At 38.5% G+C, this 19121-nt stretch overlaps 1 protein-coding gene across 1 annotated transcript; it reads right to left on the bottom strand.

Moving 5' to 3' along the window:
* Positions 1–4723: 4723 nt before the first annotated feature.
* On the bottom strand, positions 4724–19121 carry ABHD10 (abhydrolase domain containing 10, depalmitoylase). The gene is made up of 5 exons (XM_004002909.6): positions 18944–19121; positions 16296–16479; positions 12490–12601; positions 11948–12085; positions 4724–5536 (listed from the first exon to the last, which is right to left on the bottom strand). Exons 1-5 carry the CDS (start codon positions 19083–19085, stop codon positions 5192–5194), a joined length of 921 nt encoding a protein of 306 aa, XP_004002958.2. The 5' UTR covers positions 19086–19121; the 3' UTR covers positions 4724–5191.

Raw genomic sequence — 19121 nt, 5'->3', positions numbered from 1 at the left:
AATGTAATGAAAATTTCACATATCCCCTTTGGGCACTTCATTGGAAATGGTTGTGTCTCAAAGTAATGTTCTCTTGCTCTACATCTCTGTGCTTTATAAAATTCAGCCTTGCCCAAAGCTCTTTTCCTCCTCTCCTCCTCACAGACCTGTCTACTGGCTGCTCAGAGATCAGCATACTGTGTAAATTTGTGTCTGGAAATACCTCTGAGCTCAACAGATGCTGCAAAAGCGAATGAATTCTGTGCTCTCATTAGCCTTCCTCTCCGTTGGCATTGACATTATCCTCTTCCATTGCAGGAGCTGCAGTTGTCAGAGGGTCCGTGTTGCTTTTAAAAGCAATGCAGGAATTCCAGAGGATAGGCACTCAGAGCTGGCTTTTCCGTATCACTGAATACATGGCATGGTGTGGTTTTAGAAAAAGAGGAGCTTTGGTAGGGGGGAAGGAACGAAAATGAACACTAAAAGAATTAACAATGTCCTACATCAGACTCATTTGGAATTTATGATGCTAACCTCTGCAAAGCTAGGTTAAATTTTCAGACAGCTTTTCCCATCTTAAATAATGCAGGTTCCTGCCCCTCCCTTTCCTAGCCATTGAACATTTGAAAGGATACCATACAGCTAACATTCCACTTTGGATCTTGGGAACTGGAAATTCCAATCCAGTTCAGTTTTAGAAGCCCTACTCACATCCTTTCCTCCCTAAACTCCAATGAATTGTGCCCTCCAGTTTCTCTCTGGACTGTGTTTGGTGCATATAAAAATATAAGTGTTCTTGTTGATCCAGTGGTTGAGACGCTGAATTCTAAAGAAATAAACCTTTAAAAAACTACAAGGGAAATGGTAGTGACTCCAATTCGTCATTGTTCTAAATGCATTGTGCCTAATCCTTACACTTTATTAAATAGGTTTACACTATGACACTTTACAGATGAGGAAACCTCAGGGAGGTTAAGTAAGTGGCTCAGTCACAGGGCTAGTAAATGGTAAACCAGGACCTAAACCTAAAGCTCTAGACACTCTGTCTTTAAGCGCTATAGGTATTGCCTCCACAGAAGTACTATGAATTTCTAATCATATTTATTGCATTTTCTCATAATTATGTTTAACCCTGAAAAGCTCTCAGGGGCAGGAACCCTTTCCTCATCTTTCTACTAATCATGCCTAACAGTGTTTGGGCAACACAGGCCTCTGAAGAGAGGCCCTGCCATCCTGTAACAATCTGCTCGAACACCAGGCACTGTGGCACACAGATGAGATGGCTCATGTAATTTTGGTTTGTCAGTGATTTTTGTTTAGTATAAAAAATAACTCCTAGATTATATTTTATGGCCCCGTAGGATATTAATATATTTTGGATGTGTCAGGGGTCCCCAAGACCATTCCCAGGTTTGACATTTTGCTAGCGGGACTCACAAGACAGCGTATAGTTGCCTCACAGCTATGATTTATTACAGTGAAAGGATACAAAGCAAAATCAGGAAATCAAAAAGGCACCGAAGTGAAGTCCAGGGACATTAGGCTTGAGCTTCTAAGAATTCTCTCTGAATGGTCACACAAATTGAGCTTCCTTCTCCCAGAGATGCATTGTGACGGCACATATGAAAGGTTCACCAGAGAAGCTAGTCAGAGACTGTGATGAGTATTTTATTGGGAGCTGGCCACTTGGGCAGTTTCTGCCTGGCACCTACCAAAATGCCAGACTCACAAAAGGAAAGCATTGTCCAACACAAACCTCATTGTTTGTATGGACAGTTTAGACACAGTGAGCCACTTTGATCAGTTCTGGAATTGTTGGGAAAGGGGAATCCCTTCCAGGGTCTGAGACAGGGCTCTCGTCTAATGCTCAGAAATGAATTGTCCAAGGAGATACACAGCAAAAGACTTGACTGACCAAGAGACTATATTGGGAAGGGTTGCCCAGGCAGGGAGCAGCAGGGAAGGGAACCCAGAACTGTTCTGCATGTGACTCAGTCTCAGGTCATATGGTAATGAGGTTAGTGTCTGGGTTCTCTCTGGCCTTTCTGACTCAGGGTCCTTCTGATGGCACATGCGCATCTCAGCCAAGATGAATTCCAGTGTGAGGCCTTCTGGAGGTAGGTGGGATACAGTCTCCTCCTTCTTCCCTTTGGCCCCTCCCGAATTCTTTCAGGTTAGTTTTTCTTTTTAACTGAAGGATAACTGCTCTACAATATTGTGTTGGTTTCTGCCATACAACAAGATGAATCAGCCATAGGTAAACGTATGTCCCCTCCGTCTTGAACCTCCCTCCCACCTCCTACCCCATCCCACTCTTCTAGGTAGTCACCGAGTCCCAGTTTGAGATCCCCGAGTCATACAGCAAATTCCCGCTTTACATATGGTAGTGTATATTTCCATGGATTCCCTGGTAGCTCAGCGGTAAAGAATCAGCCTACAAAGCAGGAGCCACAGGATTTGGGTTTGATCCCTAGGTCGGGAAGATCCCCTGGAGGAGGGCATGACAACCCACTGCTGTATTCTCTCCTGGACAGAGGAGCCTGGTGAGCTAGTCCATAGGGTCGCAGAGTCACACACAACTCAAGCAACTTAACACACACGATTCTACGCTACTCTCTCCATTCGTCCCACCCTCTCCTTCCCCCAACTCTGTGTCTGTCAATCTGTTCTCTATGTCCGCATCTCCACGGCTGACCTGCAAATAGGTTCATCAGTACCATCTTTCTAGATGCCATATATATGCATTAATATGTGGTTTTTCTCCTTCTGACTTACTTCACTGTATAATAGGCTCTAGGTTCATCTACCTTATTAGCACTGGCTCAAGTACACTCCTTTTTATGGTTGAGTAATATTCCACTATACATGTACCACAACTTCTTTATACATTCACCTGTTGATAGATATCTAGATTGCTTCTATGTCTGTAAATAGTGCTGCAATGAACATTGGTGTACATGCTTTTTTCAATTATGGGTTTCTCAAGAGTATATGCCCAATAGTGGGATTTGTTGGGTCATTTTATTCCTAGTGTTGTATTATTTCTAGGGTAGTTTATTCCCAGTTTTTTAAGGAATCTCCAGACTGTCTTCCGTAGAGGCTGTTGTCAATTTATATCCCCACCAACCAGTGCAAGGAGTTCCCTTTTCCCCTCACTCTCTTCAGGTTAGTTTTATAAGACATACTATGGGTTGGTGTGTTGTCCTTCCTTGCGGTCCCTCCCAAATTTTCCTGGTTAGTTTTCAGTGGCAGCACTGAGTTCTTTATTGGGACCTCCTTTTGTGAGACAGCTCAGACAAGTGGTTATCATTGTTTGGCCAAGGCAGATGGTTTTGGTCAACAGTTCCCTAACAAAATGGGGGGACGTTCCTAAAATCCAAGTTCCTGAGATGCCAGCCAAGGGTGACTCTAGTAAGCAGGTCTCTTTGAGGATAAGCAGTCACTGGCTATGTTAACGCTTTTCAGCAGAGGACTTATCCCAACATTCTTTAGTATCTATAAATGCCTCTTGAATTGTCCTTTGAACCATCCTATTCCTTTATCAATGAGTTAAAGAAATCTTTGACACATGTTCAGTATATATATATGTGTGTGTGTATATGTGTGTGTGTGTGTGTATATATATATATATATATATATATATATATATAAAGTTTTAGTTTGACAGATGTAACCTAAACAGGCTAAATGGAGCCCAAACTTAAAAAGCTAAGACACCAATTTGTATCACGGCTGATTACTGCACAAGCTTAATTACAAAAAAATACAAACTGTATTTCCATTTCATATTTTCTTACTATCATCTCTACATTTTAGAAAGCTCTCTGATATAGATGGCAAAGAAATAAAGGGAAGTTGCCGAGTCGTGTCCAACTTTTTGTGACCCCCATGGGCTGTAGCCTGTCAGGCTCCTCCATCCATGGAATTTTCTGGGCAAGGATACTGGAGTGGGTTGTCATTTCCTTCTCCAGGAGATCCTCCTGACCCAGGGATTAAACCTGGGTCTCCGACACTGCAGGCACTCTTTACTGTCTGAGCCACCAGGGAAGGCCTGATATAGATGGCAATCACTTGGTTATTTGTACTTTATGCACATATTATTAATAACAAAAAAGAAATGTTTCTTTAGGTAGGTGATAATATATAAAGATTCATTTCTTCTTTGGAATAAGAAATCAGAATATGAAAATACTATCATAAAAAAAGCTAAGGGCCAAAGAATTGATGCTTTTGAACTGGTGCTGCAGAAGATTCTTGAGAGTCCCTTGACAGCAAGGAGATCAAACCTGTCGATTCTAAAGAAAATCAAGCCTGAATATTCATTGGAAGGACTGACCTTGAAGCTGAAGCTCCAATACTGGCCACCTGATGTGAAGAACCGACTCATTGGAAATGACTCAGAAGCTGGGAAATATTGAGGGCAGGAGAAGGGGGAGATAGAAGACGATATGGTTGGATGGCATCACCAACTCAATGGACATGAATTTGAGAAAATTCTGGGAAACAGTGAAGGAAAGGGAAGCCTGGTATGCTACAGTCAGTGGGGTCGCAAAGAGTTGGACACAACTTAGCAAGTGTATAACATTACTGCTTAAAGATGAAATCCCCCCACTTAACTGTATGACATATTAGCCAAAAGTTTAAAATGGTATATATCCTTTATATATCTATAAAGTTTTGAGCCCTTAAAATAGAATAACCTTGATTTTAAGTTCAAATATAACATGCAAAAGACAAAAAGTAATAGCCTTTTATGAACTTTATTATGCTTCATACATTTCTCTAGTCATTTCAGATTTCAATAAATGTGTTCCTATATTTTGTGAACTGCATTTTAAAATCAGATAATTTTACAAATCTTCATATACAATGATACCAAATAAAAAAATTAAGCTTTATTAGCAAATCTAAGTAAGAGCTGGCATGTTAACATAAGCATTCAGAAGGTAAACATTTCTTGAATAAAAAAATAGGAAATATTTTAATGAAAAAAAACATCAGGGATTGAGGAGGGAGAATATTTTTCACACAGCAGCTGGCACTTTCTTCACAATTTGTATCACTTGTGAAAATACATCATTAGATAAATACTCACATGATATTTACAAAGTAGAGAGAAGAGGAAAAACCTTCTAAGTATCAAGGTCTTTCATCTGTTACTCTCTTCCATCTTCTGGATCCATTACTTTGCATACCAACTAAAGCTGTGATTCTAGTGAACTATGGTTGAAAGCTTATCAATTAAGTCATCAATAGTGTAAACCAGAAGCTGAATGTCTGCTTTTTCCTTCATTCGGTGATCACTATTCTTTCGGAGGATGACATCTACGTCTGTGCTAACTACTCGGTCAGCCACCTGCACAGACGTATGCCACGGTACAATATCATCCTTCATGCCGTGGAGCAATCTTATGGGACACTTCACAGGAATAGGACTATGTAACAAGCAGTGGTGCTCAGCTTCTTTAATGACACTGTACTGAATGCGATAAACTCCTTCTTCACTGTATTTTGATGGCATGGGCCACACACCTTTCATCTCTATTTCCTTTTTTGTCTGGTGGAACAAATGAAAATAAATATATTTATGCAACATTAGTACATGCAATAGTCTTAATCTAAGGAAAATGGTCTCTGAAAGAAGAGGAAAAGAGATAACAAAAATGTTTAACAATGATAATTATCAATAATTAAACATCAGGTGCAAGGAACTATAACAAGTATTTTCCGCACAGTATCTCACAGGATCCTGATAATAACTTTGTTATTATTTCAATTTTACAAAAGAGGATATTAGAGTACACAGCTTTAAAGCTGAAAGGCAGTAGCTGCTGTGGCTAGGATTCAAACTCAGATTTAACTAACTTTATCACATAACATCTTAAATCAGGCATTGTTTCATCCCAGTTCAAAGGGAAAATGAGGAGAAAAATACAATAATTTCTTAGAATCAGTACAGGCAGCATTCATATTACATCAAATAGAATCTTAGGAATAAAAACTGTTTAGATTTAAAAATCATGAAATTCTGAAAGAGATGGGAATACCAGACCACCTGACCTGCCTCTTGAGAAACCTGAATGCAGGTCAGGAAGCAACAGTTAGAACTGGACATGGAACAACAGACTGGTTCCAAATAGGAAAAGGAGTACGTCAAGGCTGTATACTGTCACCCTGCTTATTTAACTTATATGCAGAGTACATCATGAGAAACACTGGGCTGGAGAAAGCACAAGCTGGAAGCAAGATTGCCGGGAGAAATATCAATAACCTCAGATATGCAGATGACACCACCCTTATGGCAGAAAGTGAAGAGGAACTAAAAGCCTCTTGATGAAAGTGAAAGAGGAGAGTGAAACAGTTGGCTTAAAGCTCAACATTCAGAAAACAAAGATCATGGCATCTGGTCCCATCACTTCATGGGAAATAGATGGGGAAACTGGAAACAGTGTCAGACTTTATTTTTTGGGGTCTCCAAAATCACTGCAGATGGTGACTGCAGCCATGAAATTAAAAGACGCTTACTCTTTGGAAGAAAAGTTATGAGCAACCTAGATAGTATGTTGAAAAGCAGAGACATTACTTTGCCAACAAAGGTCCATCTAGTCACGGCTATGGTTTTTCCAGTGGTCATAATGGATGTGAGAGTTGGACTGTGAAGAAAGCTGAGCACCGAAGAATTGATGCTTTTGAACTGTGGTGTTGGAGAAGTCTCTTGAGAGTCCCTTGGACTGCAAGGAGATCCAACCAGTCCATTCTGAAGGAGATCAGCCCTGGGATTTCTTTGGAAGCAATGATGCTAAACCTGAAACTCTAGTACTTTGGCCACCTCATGTGGAGAGTTGACTCATTGGAAAAGACTTTGATGCTGGGAGGAATTGGGGGCAGGAGAAGGGGACGACCGAGGATGAGATGGCTGGATGGCATCACGGACTCGAGGGACCTGAGTCTGAGTGAACTCCGGGAGTTGGTGATGGACAGGGAGGCCTGGCGTGCTGCGATTCATGGGGTCGCAAAGAGTTGGACACGACTGAGTGACTGAACTGAACTGAACTGAAAAGTGTGATTAGTGGAAGTTACTAAAATGGGGTGAGATAGGGGGAAAGGGAGAAGAATGGAGTATACTACTAAAAATGAAAACTAAGACAGTGGTTACTCTGGGGCAACAATACATGCCCAATTTTAGGCTGAATGTAAAAAAAAAAAGTAGTTTTTGCCTTTCAGAGTTCTATGGAATGAGAAGAAAATTGTCTATTGTTCTGGATGACAAAGAATTCTTGCAAATATCTCCTGAAAACTGAGCAATGGTATCATTTCTACCTTTAAAATAAAATGCTGGGTATTCTTTGATTCCTGAAGAATCTCTATTTTTGAGATCATTTGTCTTAAACGTTTTTTCTACTTAAAGTAACATATACTCATTATTGAAAACATGGAAAATATAAAATGCATAAGAAGGAATAAATTACCAAGAGCCCTATCTCATGGATGTAACAACCAACCATTAATATTCTGGCTTATTTCCTTCTAGTATTTCCGTATGTGCTTGGTTTTAGATATACAATATGTAAAACACTTAGCTATTACATTTCATATATAGTTTTCAGTGCTTATTTATTTAATGTATATATATTTCTGGGTTTTAAAAGATTAGATTAAAAGTTTTTAAAGACTGGACAACTGTCTACCACAATGCATACAAGATAATTAACTCAACCATTTCCATATTGCTGAGTACTTCTAGGAACATCTTTGAACATAAAGGGTTATATGTATATAATAAATTCTTTGGAAAGATTATCATAGCTTGAATTAGTAAATCAAGATGTAAATAGCTTTAAGCCTCTTGCAACCACATAATATGAAGGGAATTTCTGTCTAGAAAAAGACAGGTGGATGGCTTATCAAAAATAAAGAAAAATACAAGGAAAGAAAAGCTACATACAATGTACGTAAAAAAATTTGTATTTAAATGTTCAATAAAAATACTGTATTTCCACATTTAAAACTATTCACTTATTACAAATTCAGAGGCAAAAAAGAATTTAAACAGTAAAATATATATGATGTTATCTATATGCATTTAGGTATTTTAATGTATTTTATAAAATTCCAAAAATATTCCAGTGAAAAAGCTGTATATCTGAAAGCTAGACTTCTAAACACCTATAGCCAAATGATTTAAAATAGAGTCAAAAACTATATTATAACGTATATTAACATCATGGGGTGCTCTGCATTAAAGCAACATGTGAACCAAATATTTAAAGCAAAAAAATGATATTCAGTTATCCTCAAACTACTTATGACTGTTCCTGAATTTGTAATTTCAGTAGTTAGAACTAAGTTCCACTGATTATTTGATGAAGGGGCAACTAGGCTAATTACCAACACATAATAATAGTTGCATTTTAAGCATTACTGCTTCCCAACTAGCTCTGTTATCTGCTATTGAGGTGAATAAATATTGTACATCTGAAGAACCGACTTAACTTTACAAAGTCTTGTATGTCCCAAAGCCTCAAAAACAAGAACTACAGGAATAGTAAAAACAGCTTTATTCAAAGAAAATATATAATATTCATAATTCTTACACCAAAAGAAACTAGGAAGGCAATGTGTCTGTGAAGCTTGGATTCCAACAACTGTGCATCCTGTCTGATGCCCTCTAGTGTCCACAGAGAAATCTGTATGCAGGTCAAGAAGAAACAGTTAAATGGGACACTGAACAACAGACTGGTTCCAAATCGGGAAAGGAGTACTTCAAGGCTGTATATTGTCACCCTGCTTATTTAACTTATAGGTAGAGTACATCATGCAAAATGCTAGGCTGGATGAAGCACAGGCTGGAATCAAGATTGCCAGGAGAAATATCAATAACCTCAGATATGCAGATGACACCGCCTTTATGGCAGAAAGTGAAGAACTAAAGAGTCTCTTGATGAAAGTGAAAGAGGAGAGTGAAGAAGTTAGCTTAAAACTCAACATTCAGAAAACTAAGATCATGGCATCTGGTCCCATCACTTCATGGCAAATAGATGAGAAACAATGGAAACAGTGAGAGACTATTTTTTTGGGCTCCAAAATCACTGCACATGGTGACTGCAGCCATGAAATTAAAAGATATTTGCTCCTTGGAAAAAAAGCTATGACCCACCTAGACAGCATATTAAAAAGCAGAGATATTACTTTACCAACAAAGGTTCCTCTAGTCAAAGCTATGGTTTTTCCAGTGGTCACGTATGGATGTGAGAGCTGGACTATAAAGAAAGCTGAGCACCGAAGAATTGATGTTTTTGAACTGTGCTGTTGGAGAAGACTTTTTAGACTCCAAGGAGAGCCAACCAGTCCATCCTAAAGGGAATCAGTCCGGAATATTCATTGGAAGGAATGATGCTGAAGCTGAAACTCCAATAGTTTGGCCACTTGATGCAAAGAACTGACTCACTGGAAAAGACCCTGATGCCGGGAAAGATTGAAGGCAGGAGGAGAAGATAATGACAGAGGATGAGATGGCTGGATGGCATCACTGACTCTATGGAAATGAATTTGAGTGAACTCCGGGAGTTTGTGATGGACAGGTAGGCCTGGCGTGCTGCAGTCCATGGGGTTGCAAAGAGTCAGACACGACTGAGCGACTGAACTAAAGCATCCACAGAAGCAAACAATGATTAGAGTTAGAGGTAAATAAAATTCCCACACAAACAATGAATAATGCTGGGTCTTAACATTTCTAGGACTAAAGAAGACAGTAACAACCTCTAGGTCTATTCCCTTGACACTGAGCACTAGCTGTTTCTGTGGAGAAGGGAGAGAGATCCTAGTGTCCGGGCCCTTTCTTTACGCATGTTTTTAAGTTTAAAGGGCTCAACTTGTTTAAGAATCCTTCGCTGGTATGATTTAGGATTAACAAAGAAATACCCTGATTTGTAGGACATAGATCTTAGTCAATTACAGGCTATCTACCATACCTTCCCTCTGAGTGATGGATGTATACACATAAAGAGAAATGTACATAGATCTTGTCATTTCCCAATAACCCCCCAAAACTGTGTAATCAACACCTTTCCAACAGGCCATCTTCTTGAAATAATTTCCCAACATGAGAAGCAGTGTAAGGGGTTCAAGGTTTAGATGCAGAGGATACAATGGCAGGAAAATTTAGCAGCATGAGGAGAGAAACAAGAAAGTAAAAAAAACAAAAAACAAAAAAAACCTCAGAAATAGGTAAATGCAAAGATGATCAGCTTTGTAATTTTAGCCCTGACAGGAAATCATATGAAGAACCTGACTTCGCAGACAATGCCATTTCTCACGGAGCTGGGAAGAACAATGTGAACTTATAAGAATAAACTTAGAATAGATAGTATGTAGCACTGAATTCAATGCAGAGCTTGAGGCAAAAGTCGATGATATTCTACTTTTCAACACTACATATGCTTTTTCCTTCTTTTTCTTTTCTTCCTCCTCCTTATTCCCTGCTCTCTACAGCAGTGGTTCTCAAACTTCAGCTGGGGCCTTGTTAAAATGGACAGCTGGGCCATACTCCCAGTTTCTGATTCAGTGGGTCTGGTGAAGCTCAAGAATACACACTGCTATTAATACATGTTCTCAGGTGATGCGGTTACTGCTGGCCTAGGGACTACATGTTTTGAACCATGGCTCCAGACTGTTTCTTTCTGCTAGGATTAGTCCCATAGGTGAAATTTAGATCCCAAGGAAAAATATACCCGAGGAGAACTCAACTGATTTCCAAACAAAAAAATAACACACACAAAAATAAACAGCTATTACTTACCACTTTTTTTATCCTCGCAGACAATGAAAGTGCTTAAACATACATTCAAGAGCAAAGTATAATAAACCAATTACCTTTCTAATCATTTCAAAAATCTTATTTCTATCATGATTTGCAGAAGAACATGCTACTGATGAAAAGCACCTTTTTTTAAAGGCGAAAATTAGAAGTAGAAAAAGAATGCCCAATTAGTGTCTAGGCCAGGAATGGCAAATCTTATCTCCCGTGTGTGACTGACAGTGTGTGCTTGGAGAGCTCTGCTAAGAGAGAATCTGAGGTTTTAAGGCTTAAAAAAAAAAAAAAAACTTTCATAACTGATTAGCTGGTTTAACATGGTTATAGAATAGATATTAATAATATTACCCATAGGCCAAAAAATAAGACTAAGAGGTGCACAAAGAGGTCACAACGTATGATCCAAATAAATAAATGTGGTTAATGGCAAAATCAATACAATATTGTAGTTAAGTCGCTCAGTCGTGTCCAACTCTTTGCGACCCCATGGACTGTAGCCCACCAGGCTCCTCCGTCCATGGGATTCTCCAGGCAAGAATATTGGAGTGGGTTGCCATTTCCTTCTCCAGGGGATCTTCCCGACCCAGAGATCGAGCCCAGGTCTCCTGTATTAGAGGCAGACTCTTTAACCTCTGAGCCACCAGGGAAGCCTACAATATTGTAATTAACCTCCAATTAAAATAAATAAATTTATATTAAAAAAAAGTTTAAAGTACGATTTCATTCATGTGACACAACGATTTGAAGGGACTGTGAAAAAATAGAAAATCTTAAACAGGAGACCAAATAGTTAAAAGGGGCTTCCCTGGTGGCTCAATTGGTAAAGAATCTGCCTGCAATGCGGGAGATCTGGGTTGGGTCTCTGGGTTGGGAACATCTCCTGGAGAAGGGACCAACTACCCACTCCAATATTTTGGCCTGGAGAATTCCATGGACTGTATACAGCCCATGGGGTTGCAAACAGTTCGACACAACCGAGTGACTCTCACTCACTCAAATAGTTAAAAAAAGCAAAGAAATGGTATACAAAAAGTCAGTTAAGACAAAAGGTGGAGCCAGCGTCATAAGTCAAAGGACGGATGACATACGCACAAAATTCAGAGAAAGAGGGAGCAGAACAACAGGAGGGATACACTGAGGTCGCCTGGGACTTACCTCAATAGGAAGCTGATTAAATTGCGTCACCAGGCCGTCCATAGCGGTCGCTACGCCAACGAGAGCAACAACCTTCTGTGGCCGTGCGATTGCAGCATGAAACATAAGCCACCCACCGAGGCTAGATCCAACCAGTATCTAAAAACAAAAGCACGATGTTTTGAAGAGGAATTTCTTTTTCTTTTTGGTAATGGAGGGACTAATTTCATAGACTGTATATATTTTCTGCCTTTATATCCACTGGCTCCCAGACTTTTAATATTTGGCACAAAGTAAAATTAAGACTATGATTCCTTTTTGTTAAAGTATCAGGTCTATAATAGAGAGTAAATTAGACAAATAAAATTTGTAAATGAAAAGTAAAATGCTACTTACATGTTAGGAGAAGGTAAAAATGATAGAACTGATTGATTTGACATTAAAATATAAAAATCGACTGTTTGACATTTAAAATATTAAATATTTGCATCTAATGAAAAAGCTCCAATATCATGAGGTTATAGTCCACAACAATTATCATGATATTTATTAAAAACAGTCACCTGTGGTCCTTCAGCCAAGTCATCAATTATAGAAAGAACATCTTTTCTCCACTTTCCCACTGTGCATTCTTCTAAGTTACCATCTGAATTTCCAACTCCTGAGTAATCAAACCTGGAGAAAGAGAAAACATATTTGTATCTAGATATCTACTATCTGCTTCCCTAATTTCTAAGGAAGATAGCACATTAATTACAATGCCTCAACTCTATTAAAATAAAAGTGAAGTCAGTATGTATTTCAGCAAATCTTATTGGCTTAACCTTCAAATACCTCCCACAGTCACTCACTTTCTCACCTCCTCCACCGTGCCAGCCTGGTCCAAGTCACCAGTCTCTCTCGACTGAACTAACGCAAGAGTCTCCTAGTAAATCTCCGTTTTCATTTTTCACCCTCACAGTCTATTCCCCACACAGTAGTCAGTGATCCTTAAAAAAAAAAAAAAAAAAAAAAAAAAAACAACAAACAAAAAAAAAGATCATGTCCTGCACATACCCTTCAAAGGTTCTGTATAATCTTTAAGTAAAATCCAAAGTCCTTACCATCTTCTAGCCCCTAACTACCTCTCTGATCTCATTTCTTCCATTTCTCTCTCCCTCCCAACTGTATCCTCATTTTCCTTTTTCATGTTAATGGAGTACACCATCCACATTCCTGACTCAGGGGTTTTACATCAGCTTCTCCTTCCCTGAGGACGACTCTACCTGAGACATTCACTTAGACTGCTCCCTCACTTCAGCTGGGCTCCAGTGTTACATCTCCAGAAGCACTCTCTGACCATTCAACCTAAAGCTGTGCCTCTTTCATCTTTGTCCTTACTCTGTTTTCTTTTCTTTACAGCAAATACTGCTACCTGACGATATGTGTCTATTGGATTACTGGTTTGTGGCCTGCCTCCCACACTAGAATGGTATGTAGGAACAGTAGAATGGTGTAACATATTTTCTTAGAGATAAGGGATTTAAAAGTGGGGAAAGAAATGAAAATTTTAAGTATAAAGTGATGTAGTTTTGGATTCTTGGGAAATAGGATAACAAGGCAGAAGCTGAAGTCTAAGTCACAGTTTTTATTTCTCCTCAATCCAAGGGATGTAGAAGGCAGACCAGGGAGAATGGGGGAGAAACATCCAATTCTCCTTTACCTTCCTCTGTGGGTAAAGATGTCTCTGCTTGCTGTATTGTTTACAGGTGCCTTCCAAGTGTATGGTGAAGATGCAAAACACATGTACGTTTACGCTTAATCACTCAGTTGTGTCCGATTTTTTGTGACCCTGTGGACTGTAGCCCTCCAGGCAAGAACACTGGAGTGGGTTGCCATGCCCTTCTCCAGAACACATGTACAGGGCCTTCAAAAAGGTACATACAAGCATTCAGTGATACTCATGGGTAACAAATAAAAAATACAGTTCATTCTTGCTGAACCCTAACCAACTGACAAAGATTTGGCAATTTAAAACTTTTAATCACAGTAAGGCAATTCTGTCCTAGCAGCCTCAATATTCTCAAGTCTAAATATATTTTAAATTTCCCAAATCTAAAATTTTAAATTTTATTAGAAATCATCACGAGAGAAGACCAGTCCTAAAGCCATGTGTTATATTCCTGAGCTCCGACTCAATCTTAATATCCTGGATGGTGGCAGGATATTAAGAAACCATTTCCACCAAACCATAGGTACTGTTCTTGTATAATATACAAAACACCATTTCTTCATTCAAGATCTAAGTTTTAAAGACAGAATCACAAGAAAGGAAACTGAGAAACTAGGAGTATAAATAGAAGATAAAATCTCTTATCCAATCTCTATGTCTCCTACATTGGCAGGCGGGTTCTTTACCACTAGCGCCACCTGGGGATCCCTTAAAACAAGATAAAGGGCAATCAATTGCTAACAGTGATTAGACTGCAATGAAGTTTGAGAAAAGCGTATAAAAAGGAGCCTGATCAAATTAAAAATTGTCATGAATGGCTATACTGTATAAAGGTGTATAAATATACACTTAGGTTACATTTTAATACAGTACCACATATTCCTGTGGAGAAAAGGAGTAAGATGAAATTCATATAATTGTCTGTATACACTGTAATTTCATTATGGTTACTAAATACACCTTTAAAAAGAAAATTTATTTTATACGCATCTGAAATGCAGAAAACTCCCTCATACACCTTATAGGCAGACAGGAACTGGCTATAGCTCTTACAGTCTCAATTTAAATTCAGAACTGATAAAATGAGGATTTCTTGAGTTAAATTCTTTTGTGGAAAAAGGAGAATGATGGCAAATTTTCTGATATCATCATGTCTTGCTCAAAATAGTCCTTGGATTTCTCTTCCTTCTTACCTAAATTCTAACTATTTTTCGGTGTTCCTTTATAGTTTTTTCTATCCACTTCAACCCCTATTTTTCTCTCAATACATATAGTTAAGTAGCGTGCTATTTGACATAATCACATTTTGAAGAATATTTCTGCCTAATTTCCCATATGTATTTTACCTTGCATTCCTCCACCCTGATTAAAAGATCCTTACAGGCAATGACCATATTTTAAAATTCTTTGTATATTTTACAGCGCCATTGTAGGGCTAGAAGGTCTACCTGTAAAAAATACTCCAGTCTTAAGGATAACAGTTAATTTGGAACATTTTTAAGAGTTCTGAGCATGAAAATGAAATAATTCAGTTAATTTGATAAAAGGAGTAAGACTAAATTCATATAATTGACATAATTTCTGCTAATATACTGAGTAGATAAGTTATTTTTAAGTCTAAAAGTTTTTTATTTTTATTTCTAATTACTTATTTTACTTCCAAAAGTTATATTGTCTAGACCTATTGAGTAAATGATAGTGAAACTCTTCTAAAACTAATAGATTTTTAGGTTGCTAGTGCTAGAAATGAATTCAGAAATTATCTTTCATCTAATCTCCTCCCTTTTTTGATGAAGAAAACAGGTCCAGCATTTATTAACCGACTCATCTTGTCATCGCTAATGTTAGCATTAATTCTAGAGTCCATGTTTCTTGAATTTCAGGCCAGTGCTCTTTTTACTAACCCATAATATCTCTTCTGGCAAATGAGGCACTAAATAAATGACTGTTCTAAGTAAGCAACCCTAATAACAGTGAAACATTATTTTAGTAAAATAATTATCAGTATGAAATATTAAGAATTGTAAAATCAAGTAGTAAACAACACATATCCTTACTTATGCTTATATATACATATTCAGACTACAGAAGTGAGAGGAAAGAGGAAATTCAGTGAAAATGTGAATTACACAATATTAATTTTACAGTAGTTTTAAACACAGATGCTATTTTAAACTGCATATTTTGAAAGAAATGAAATAAACAGTGGTTAAATAACAGCGGTCCTTAAGTCCCCAAAGGAAAACCACCTAGTATACTGGTTTGCTGTCATGTTAGAATATTGTTTCTAAATCGCTTAAGTTACGACTAATTTCCCTGTCTGCCAGCATCATCAGCGTGGCACAAAGACCAGATGGGAGGGAGGTTCACCAGGGAGGGGACATACTTATACCTATGGCTGATTCAAGTTGATATATGGCAGAAACCAACACAATATTGTTAAGCAATTATCTTCCAGTTAAAAATTAAAAAAAAAAAAAAACTATTAAAGACTGCATTTTACATGAACCCTAAATCACAAGATGAAAGTTTACAGACTGTTAAGATAAATTAATCTATAAAAAGGCTGGCATTTATTTCAGTTGGTTAGAGCAGAAGTAATTCTTGATTGCTAAGGTAAATGGTAGTAATATTTTCTTTGAAATGTGTTATTCCTACCTTATATAGGCGTGACCTAGAGATTTGCAAAACTCCTCAATCGCCAATGCTTTTGTACCATTCATATTAGAAATATAGCCAGGGATGAAGATAATTCCTGGACTTTTGCCTTTTAGCCTTTTATAAGCCAGGTTTGGGAGGTCTGGTCGACTAAGGAAAGAGATTGATGTCTTGTGTCTGCAAGCTAAACAAAGCACACAAAACATAAAGTTTGCAAATACAGTTTTTGGAAAACCATACATATTTTCAATCTTAACTTTCTTAACTCGTCAAATTGATATCAAATACTATTTCCATTTCATAGGAAAAAATATAGACACGAAGTATTAAAGTCACAAGTCTGCGCCTATCTTTAAAAATCATGTCACAATTGATTTTCTCTGAGCAAGGTTCAATCATGATTCTTCCAAAATACACAAGGAAATTTTAGGCCACTAAAGACAGAGCGACTTGTCAAAAATGTTTTCCTGCTGCTGTTATATCATCTGTCCCAAACAGTATCAATCAATATTCATACTTACCTACACTAGTTTTAAGCCTTTTCTTGGGAGATGTCAGTCTTTTTTGAAAAATTTTTTTAATGTCTGAGGGGTTTCACATCCTCTACTTTTTGGTGGGGAGGGAGAGAAACAAGTCTGGTCTAATGTTGGGAAACTGAATCAAAGATAGGGGTGCTGGCCCCTTTCACTACTTATTCTTTCTCCACCCATAAGGTCTTGGGCCATGGTAATAGTCAATCATGATTCTCTAGCTGCTGAGGAGGGTTTGCTAACAGTTTCCTTACAAATAATCTTGAGTAAATATATAATACCATTTTCGGAAAAAGATTTCTCATAGGACTCCCAATCACTGTGTTTTATTTGTTGGTTTGGCTTTCTTGAAAGGTACACACAAACCTGAATGCAAGTAAAAAGGGACAATGGGCCACCCTTATAATGTTATTCCACTCCACCATCTTTAAAGTTCTTTCCCCACCCGACAGTAAGGTCAACGGGTGCTTGTGCTCAGTGACCTCCGACTCTCTGCGACCCCATGGATTGTAGCCCACCAGGTTCCTCTGGCCATGGCATTTTCCAGGCAAGAATACTGGAGTGGGTTGCCATTTCCTCCTCCAGGGGATCTTCCTTACCCAGGGACTGAACCCATCTCTTACATCTCCTGCATAGGCAGGCAGATTCTTTACACTGTGGCCACCACCTGGGAAGCCATAAAGTCAATACTTGTTCTTAAAAAATGTAGAACGATGTTTAAAAACAAAGTCATTTATAATCCCATTTTCTCCCTCCAGAGAAATCAGATTCGTGTATTCCCTTAATAGTCTTTTTCTGAACTAATGAAATCTCTTTTTTATTCCTTGAAACCTTTCTCTATTGTGGCTAATTAAAACTTCACAGTTTCTTCCATGTGAGCTAATAAAGTTTTCCTCATTTTGGATTTGAGAAGTTGATTTTTTTAACACTGAACTGAAGGCCTTAAAGCTATCCCTTTTACACGTAGGCTTGCTTCAGAGTTTCAACGCAGAGTGAAATATGCCAAATTAAAAACTTTTAGTGAAAAACAAGGAAAATAGGAGCCAGTTATGTAGACTGACAGATTGTAGCAGCAAAAATGTTCTTTATCCATTTCTCTAGCATTCAAAAACTCATTCCTATCCTTTTTTCCATGAGACCATTACAATTTATTTAATCTTAATGAGTTATAAATGGTCTGCTTAACACAATATCCATAAATGATCTTTGTACTAGAAGAATTAGATCAAAATCTTAGGCATATATCTTCAGTGAAACTACTAAACAGTGAAAGAGAATCATATTCTAGTTACTGAAATGACATACTATACTTTGCTAGAGGGACATATATAACAGCCTTTTGGTTGTGAACAATTAAATTGACTATATATTTAAAAATTTTAACTCAAAACAAAGGGTATTTACAAAGACAGTCCCCATTTCAAGCACCATGCATCTGACAGCTGGGGAACAAGGGTATGAATCCCAAAATATAAAGACATAATTCAGGAAGACAGGCTATATATACGGGGGAGTGGAGGTGAGATGAGCCGGAGAACAATAATGGACAAAGAAATATTCAGGGGCTTTAATTTTTGTCCAAATTCTAACTTCCCTTGTAGAGTAATGGCTATGTTTTTTACTGGGCTGGAATCTTGGCGGCAAGGTTGGGGCGGGAAGACCCAAAACAAGCAAAAAAAAGCGAAAGTTAACACTTTTACAAAGAACAGGTAAAACCCTCCTGTAAAATCGCTCAAGAGAGAGCAGGTCTACGTAACTAACAGTCACGATCCGTAAACCCCTTAGAACGTGCACAGAAAAGATAAAGCAATTAATAATCAAACACATTAAATGCACATCTGAATTTTTCCTAGTCTTGGGCGCTTAACACAGGATAGCTGGGCAGAGAGAATCCTTGAACTACAGAGCATGACGCCAACCACTGCCCGGGCTGTCAGGATACCCCGGGGTCTGGCAGAGCTCTCTCACTACCTTCATCAGTATTGTTAAAAGAACTGGGGTACTGAGAACCTGGAAAGAGGATTTCTGAACGGAGCGCCAAAAACGCACGGGACAGGAACCGCCGAAATCCGGTATGTTCGAAAGAATGCGTCTCACTCTAGTCTTTCGTACACTGACCTCGGAGCCACTGTGGCGTCCGCTCAGTCTTCCGTGCAAGTAACGTGCTGAGACCATGGTGGAAGCCGAAGGTGACTGCCGCCCAGCTCCACTTGCGACAAGGTACCCAAGCGGCCACGGCCGCCAGGCCCACCCCCGCCATCTTCCCAGCAGCCCCTGCGCCCTGCGCCCGCCTACT

Source organism: Ovis aries, chromosome 1, assembly GCF_016772045.2.
Source record: "Ovis aries strain OAR_USU_Benz2616 breed Rambouillet chromosome 1, ARS-UI_Ramb_v3.0, whole genome shotgun sequence".
Lineage (NCBI taxonomy): Eukaryota > Metazoa > Chordata > Mammalia > Artiodactyla > Bovidae > Ovis > Ovis aries.
Note: the sequence above shows the minus strand (reverse complement) of the source record. Positions and strands in the feature narration are given on the sequence as shown.

Bases quoted from the DNA above. Each gene is read 5' to 3' on its own strand.
- ABHD10 (XM_004002909.6), bottom strand. From the start codon at position 19,085: ATGGCGGGGGTGGGCCTGGCGGCCGTGGCCGCTTGGGTACCTTGTCGC. The intron at 16,480-18,943 runs GTCAGTGTACGA...TGCTTTGTTTAG, and splicing joins GACGCCACAGTGGCTCCGAG to CTTGCAGACACAAGACATCA. The intron at 12,602-16,295 runs GTAGGAATAACA...CTCTTTCTCCAG, and splicing joins CTAGGTCACGCCTATATAAG to GTTTGATTACTCAGGAGTTG.